At 32.0% G+C, this 7,619-nt stretch overlaps 1 protein-coding gene across 18 annotated transcripts in view; it reads left to right on the top strand.

Moving 5' to 3' along the window:
* sw (cytoplasmic dynein 1 intermediate chain short wing) overlaps nucleotides 1-7,318 on the top strand; it is a 22,790-nt gene extending 15,472 nt beyond the window's left edge. For 8 of the 18 annotated variants that reach the window (XM_018509755.1, XM_018509768.1, XM_018509765.1 and 5 more), the window contains 7 exons: nucleotides 1,322-1,369; nucleotides 4,483-4,662; nucleotides 4,736-4,892; nucleotides 5,237-5,609; nucleotides 5,705-5,936; nucleotides 6,018-6,445; nucleotides 6,561-7,318. In XM_018509755.1, the coding sequence (XP_018365257.1) occupies nucleotides 1,322-1,369; nucleotides 4,483-4,662; nucleotides 4,736-4,892; nucleotides 5,237-5,609; nucleotides 5,705-5,936; nucleotides 6,018-6,445; nucleotides 6,561-6,722 (1,580 nt within the window). In that variant the 3' untranslated portion in view covers nucleotides 6,723-7,318. The remainder of the gene's footprint in view (nucleotides 1-1,321; nucleotides 1,370-4,482; nucleotides 4,663-4,735; nucleotides 4,893-5,236; nucleotides 5,610-5,704; nucleotides 5,937-6,017; nucleotides 6,446-6,560) is intronic. The other 10 variants (XM_018509770.1, XM_018509769.1, XM_018509766.1 and 7 more) reach the window with 2 other exon arrangements.
* The last annotated feature ends 301 nt before the right edge of the window (nucleotides 7,319-7,619 follow it).

Raw genomic sequence — 7,619 nt, 5'->3', positions numbered from 1 at the left:
ATATATATATATAAAATATATATATATATAAATATCCTTCGGGATTGCTTAATATGCCTCATGGGTCCATTGGGCTACTTTGCTTCTTTTTAATCAACAAAATTTTTTTCTTATTTACAAAATATTTTAAGGATTTATTTAATTATTATATGAGCCAGAAGTACACGCAACGTATTAAAGCAATCCTCATTTTATCATAATTATATGAAGATTTATAATAATTTGAATAAAAAGTGTCACAACTAACTCTGCTATATATCGGTTTTAATAATTAATTGACATTTGAATTTGTTAAACATTGAAAATGATCCAATAGAACGAAAATGTTATTATATGTTTAGTAATAATTAATTTTTTAAATAATTTATTAATTTAGTACTACTTAACTCTGACTCATTATAGTCCTCTCATTTTATTAATTTTTAGTTTTTATTCTAATTGATTTTATTATTGTACTATTAAGTAGGTACTTTAATTTTACGTACATTTTTCTTATCCTATTAAAAGATTTTATTTTGATAAACAAGACGGGGGATAATTATAGTTTAGAGCAGGGGTCTAGCACAACGCATCGCTCATGTGTAGCTTTTGCTGCTTGTATCCCCCCCCCCCCCCCCCCCCCGCTAGTACCTATGACTGTTGAATGGCTATACCTCGCCACGCGCTTAAATTTGACGGTAGGCTGAGTTCATTAGAGAGCCTTTCGGAGAGTGACAAACTGTTCCTCCTCTAATTGGACATGGTCATTAAAACTCCATAGGTATGGAAGAGATTGGAGAAAACTAATCACGTGTGTCCTGATTGGAGGTCACTGAAGCTCCACTAATATGACCACGTTTCCTACTCTCTCCCTGAGAAGCTCTCTAGTTTATTCGGCGATTTTTAGTAATTAATTTCTCGTTAACTATTGTGAGAATTGTAAAATGGTACAGGACTTCAATTTTATACGCTCTACCTGCATAAAAGCATTGTGTCAATAATTAGATAGCACTTTGTATATATATATATATACACAGAATGCATTTTAATGAATGTCTCAACATTTTACCATAGAAGATGAATATTTTACTTTCTCTTACACGTGGATTTCACTCTCTTATGTATTTATAGTCGGTAATTCATCTCTCATGGTAAAATGTTGAGACATGCATAAAAATTCATTCGGTGTATGCGCGCGTGTGTGCGTGTGTGTGTATGTGTATGTATATATATATATATATATATATATATATATACATATATACATTTAAAAAGCGTTAAAAACAATTCCGACAAATTGAATACCAAATTGATTGACATTTTCTCTTTTCCCTCCTTCAAGACGAGTACAATCTAAATCCTGGTTTAGAATGGGAGGACGAGTTCACAGGTAGGTACTTCCTCTCTAGAGACGGTTCACTTTACCTAATTATTTCACAAACATGTCCATAATTCTACCTTATACTTTCACAAAGTAATTGCGCCTAAAAGTAATTTCGTCACGTAATTTGCAATTTGTCGTCTTTATCTTATCTATGCACTGAAGGGAAGAAATCACCTCTAGCGTTTATAAATTGCTTAACGATTTGTTTTATTTTATATATATTTTTTTTATTATATTTCTCTTTACGCAATTTAAGATAAGTCTGCTTTATTGCGCATGCAAAAATATTGTGTTTTATATCGTTATTTTTTTAGATAACTTTAATCTATCTAATGACACTGAAGAATATTTAGAATTTAGCACTTTCATATTTGATAAAAAATTTATTAATTTTTTTCTTTATTATTTTTGAGAAGTGACAGAAAATTGTAGATATATTTTATTTTAATTGTCGTACTTGTAGATGTTGTAAATTCACTCGGTATTGCATGAGATCTGGAAAGTTGCGTTAAATCTCCACTTGCTATGCATTCGTGTCTGTTGCTTCATTATTTCAGGCTTCTGAGTAGTTGTCGCGGTCATAGGATTGTGATGTCATAAGTGAAAGATAATATGTTGAAATTTCTTGCATGTTATTTGTAAGTAAAGAGAATTTGAATAAAAAAGATAATAAGATTACTTTAAACCACTTGTAAAAATAGATCGAAGCTATCCTTACTTTATCCTTGACAATCAGTAAACAGTTGTAGAAAGCACGTGAAGTAAAAATAGGCTACGCATGCACATTAAATAAACACTGGTAAACGCACTTCACATGCCTTTTATGGTTATTTACTAACTGTCAAGAGGGATAAGTATAGCTTCAGCCCATTTTTACAAGTGTTTTAAAGCGATTTTATTATATTTTGTTTTATCTAAATTCTCTCTCTTTATTTATAAATAGCATGCAAAAAACTTCAACGTATCATTTCTTGATTATGACGTCACGATCCAATGTGGTCGATTACTCAGGAATCTTAAAGAAGAATTAATTCACACGATCGCGATTATGATCCCACTTCTTTCAACTTCATTGATCTTCATTTATTTACCATTGATCATTAAAAGAGAAATAAAACCTCACGCAATTTTATTACATCCTACACATGATTCCTATTGACAGCACTATTTAACAAAAAAGACTTTTAACACAAGAATGAGGATAAATTTCTCAGCTTTTGGCACTATAAATACGATCGTATTTATCAAATTATTCATCACGTCACAATTTTGAAAAATGTGGAGTTGAAGTCACAAAAAAGCAACTTTAACAGCAAAAAAATTTATTACTATTTTAGCGTATTTTAGCATATCTGGAGACTCGGTAATGTCTTGACATTAAACAAATGCAGCGATGTCATGAGCGTGAAACCAGCCGTATCCCTTTATGCGAGCCGGTAAGTTGCGGTGGACCAAGTCTATTATAGCGATGTGCTACGTCTATTGGAGAAGTTTCATTCCAATCAAAATTAAATATATATTATTAGGAATTTTTTCCTTAACAAGTAAATTTTTTGATTAAAAATTAAATTTTAATTTTGTCGATTATGATTAAAAAGATATTATTAATATAGGATTTATTGTATCAAAGTTGCGATTTATATATTGGCCATTAGGATCCATATTCAAAAGATCTATCAAAAAAGTATTTTTTTAAGGTCAATATACCGAATCTCTGTTTGGTACATTTACCTTTTTTAATTGTGTTATTCAAAAAGAGATTTTTAGATCACTAAATACTAATTTAATGTCAAAGGGAGTTAATAAAAATTTTAATTTATGCATCAATCCTTATGTATGAATTATTTAAAAAATTTAAACATTTTTCAATTTTATCATTTGCCTTTTTGATTCTATTTTAAGTTTATTAATTTTGACATTTTTTTTTTTACGTTAATATTCAAGAACCTGAAGAATTCTTAAATTTGAATGATTAAAAAAATATTTGATAGATTTTTTTAATGACATATAAGGCGCAATTATAATGCAATAGTCCCTATATTAATTACAAATACTTTTTAAATGTAATTGCTGACGATTTTCTTTTAAGATATACTTAATGTTGATTGTAGTAAAACTTCTTTAACATGTCACATATCGTAATTATAATCTACTATACAAAGTAAAAACCTTAAAAATCTTTTGTAACTTTTAACTGTAAATTTTTCAAAATTGTAATGATAAAGTGATACACATCGTATTCAGTGCCCAAAAACTACCGGAAACGATTATTCTCATTTTTGTGTATTTTTTATTGAACTGTGTAATTACACACTCAGTATATAATAATTTAGTAATTATTAGTAATTACTAATTACTGGTAAAGGGAAAATTAATAATTTCTTATTACTTACATCGTCCACATTCATTTTTAGTCGCATTGTTCTACTTTATTGATACTGCATGACAACAAAGGGTGGAGAGACACAATTAAAAAAACAAAATGGAAAAATATAAAATCAACGTTATTTATTGACAGTCCACCTTTCGTACATGTATCTAATTTTGCATGTTATCTAGGCTCACACTCATAATGTTGTTCCCGTATATATATATGAAACTTTACGTTTTTTTCTAGCATGGCATCTAAATTATTTGATATAGCATTTATTAATGCTTCTAGATGTTGCTCCTTGAAATAAGATTTTATTAAATATTTGCAAGTCAATAGTTACCTGTGCAATTTATTATAGATTAGAGAACGTATATCGCTCTGAACAAAAAAACGAATATAATTTTTTTTCTTTTTTCTAAAAACATGCTAGTATGTAACCTTTTTCGACACTTGAAGTATAAAAACAAATATGAAAATGTTAGGATTTTAGCAGAATGCACAGTGTTGGTTTTTTTTATAGATGTGAATTCAAGATAATAGATTATTGCTCTATAAATGTTCTTTAAAGCGTTTCAATATTTGTCGAAAAATAATTAGTTTTTTTTTTTAAATATAAAAACTACTTCTAAAAGATTTAATAGGTTTATTAGAATATTAGCGAGTTTTGAATAAATAAGTAGATCAGTAGCTAGGTAGTTATATCCAAGTTAGGATACTTGTGGCGGAACCAGCTTATTCACCACAGTTTTGACATTTGATGATGGCCAAGCCGAAGATGAAGAAAATAGCTTGCCGCACATGGACGGTTTCCAGAGTAAACTTCCACCAGGAATACTCCCTCATGGATTACCGCAAGTTAAGGAGGTTCAGCCTGCTGTTACACAGGTAGAGCAAGAGAAAGAGAAAGAGAAGCCTAAAAAAGAAGGTGCGTAAATTATCAATGTTTTATATCATTTCTGTTAATTGAAAAAAAATCTTGATTTTTATTAATTTTATAGTACGGGAACTTAGCGAAGAAGAAAAGCAAATGATTATTCTATCGGAAGATTTTCAACGATTCCTTGATCGCACTAGCAGAATTGTAGAAAGAGCATTGAGTGAATCGGTTGATATCTACACCGATTATGCTGGCACTATGGATGGCGAAGATGGAATGTAAGTAGAAAACTACAATTAAAAGATTTTTTTCGCAATAAATTGTTCGCAGATTTTAAGATTCTTATTAATATCTGATTACTAATATTCTTATGAAGATGTTTATTAGCATCAAAAAAGTATTAAACCAGAGTAGTTAATACCACTAAATTGCTTGTCAATTTAATAAAAGTGTTATTACTACTCTGTAGTTCTATTCATGATGGTTTAAAGATGAAAAAAGATTTTTGAACGGAATTTGCAGAAATCAAATATGTATATAAATTTACACAGAAATATTTAAGCTAACTAATTAATAGTAAATACGTTCTATACGCGATATAAGAATTGTTCTGAATTTGCAGGGATGAGAAGAGTCATCAACGACTCTGGCTGAATCGCTCGTTCATTTGTGAGCGATGGTCCCGTAATCGTTGTGTGACCTCCATGGATTGGTCGCCGCAGTTCCCCGAGCTTTTAGCGGCTTCGTACAACAACAATGACGACACTCCGAACGATCCTGACGGTGTATGCCTAATCTGGAACACGAAATTCAAGAAAACAACTCCAGAGTTTATCTTTCACTGTCAATCACCCGTTATGTCTACCACGTTCGCTAGATTTCATCCAAACTTGATTCTGGGCGGCACCTACTCTGGTCAAATCGTGCTATGGGACAATCGAGTGCAAAAAAGGACTCCCATACAACGCACCCCCTTATCTGCCACTGCGCATACCGTAAGTGACTTTTTAACATAGCTTAATTAGCTAATTAAGCTCTTGGTTTCTAAATTTAGAGAGCGAGAATGAGGAAGTCATTATTTATTCTGCAGCATCCAGTATACTGCTTGAACGTCGTTGGAACGCAAAACGCACACAATCTAATTAGCATTTCAACAGACGGCAAATTGTGCTCGTGGAGTCTGGACATGCTGTCACAGCCGCAAGAGGCATTGGAATTACACACGAAGCAATCGAAAGCGATTGCCGCTACGTGTTTGGCCTTTCCGCACGGCGATGTTAACAATTTCGTCATGGGAAGTGAGGACGGAACTGTTTACTCGGGTAAGTGCGATTGTCCATGTACGTGAAAAATATTGAAGAATAAACTTTAAAAATTATTAACATTTTAACATTTTCGAATAGCCTGCCGGCACGGTAGCCGTGCTGGGTTGACGGAAACATACGAGGGTCATCAGGGACCGGTCACTGGCATTAGCGCACACGCGGTGCAAGGCGGTATAGACTTCTCCCATCTATTCCTGACATCCTCTCTTGACTGGACTATCAAACTCTGGAGCCTGAAAGAGAACAAGCCGCTCTATTCTTTTGAGCATAACGGCGACTACGTTTATGACGTTGCTTGGTCTCCAACACACCCGGCGCTGTTCGCTGCTGTTGATGATTCGGGCAGGTTGGATTTGTGGAATTTGAATCAGGATACGGAGGTACCCACCGCTAGCGTCGTTGTCGACGGTTGTCCTGCTCTGAACAGGGTATCATGGACGCCAAGCGGATTGCATGTTACTGTCGGAGACGATACTGGTAAAATATGGGTGTATGACGTCGCCGAGGTACGTATGATGATATTTTGATGATTTTCTCTTTATATTTGTTATTGTTTATGTAGTATTTGGCACTATTGCTGAAACTTATATTATGTTATATTTAATTTTTTGTTCAATACAGCATCTAGCTCATCCAAGAATTGATGAATGGAACAAATTCCTGTACACGCAACAGGACCTGAAGAACAACAAAGCGGATGAAGAACTGGATAAGCTTAACCTTAGTTCTGGGCCGTCTTCGTTAACATCTATGACATCTATTTCATCAGTTCCTCTTAGATAAAAATTGATATAATTTAACTTGCTCTAATGATTTAATTGCTCTAATTTTTTGTTGCAACTGATTACACTTGCAATCGTATAAAGAGCAAGTAAAACTTATCTAGCTCGTAATGTGTAACAAACAAAAAAATAAAGGCAATAAGCGAGCAATTAATATAATAAAGATATTAAAAATTAATTTATTATGTTGTTTGATAAAAAGGACTGTATGCGTTTCAAACTCACAGTCTTCTTCAGCGATGTTAACATACACAATTTTAAAAATGAAAACGCAGAAAAAAATTAGAAAAATACAGCATAAATATTAGTTATTGAATCAGTTGGAATAAGAATGTCGACAAGAACCAAATATCATAAATCAGAACCATGTAAGATGTTCATTGTCGATGTCAAACAATTCGAATTCTTCGGTCAAAAGTATATATTATCAAATGAATAATTAATAGAACGAATTGGATGATGTAGTCATTTTCCCGTTCTTCGGCGAGAGAATGATACGTCCAGATATTTTTTTGGCCATTGAAGTTGTCAATACAAAGATGTGTCAGTCAAAAGATAAATTTTCCAGAATTCCAAGCAAGGTAAGAGTGATATAGAGTCGAAAATGTATGTGTTGTACTAATAATAATGTAGCTTCTTGTTTACAACGAGTCGCAATGTATGTTATAATCATATAAGATATAATCTGAGAAGATTCGGCTGATAATTTTACTGGATGTACTATTGAAAGATTAGTCGCTAATTTTCTATTCGTTAATAGAAGTTAGCTATTTCAAAACAACTCTGCTTTAAAAATACATATTAACTTCGAACATATATATGTATTATTATAACGTGTTAAATATATTAATAATTATTATAATACAAATATATATACGTTTAACCAAAATACGATAAC

The sequence above is a fragment of the Trachymyrmex cornetzi genome, unplaced genomic scaffold (assembly GCF_001594075.2).
Source record: "Trachymyrmex cornetzi isolate Tcor2-1 unplaced genomic scaffold, Tcor1.1 scaffold315, whole genome shotgun sequence".
Taxonomy (NCBI): Eukaryota; Metazoa; Arthropoda; class Insecta; order Hymenoptera; family Formicidae; genus Trachymyrmex; species Trachymyrmex cornetzi.
Note: the sequence above shows the minus strand (reverse complement) of the source record. Positions and strands in the feature narration are given on the sequence as shown.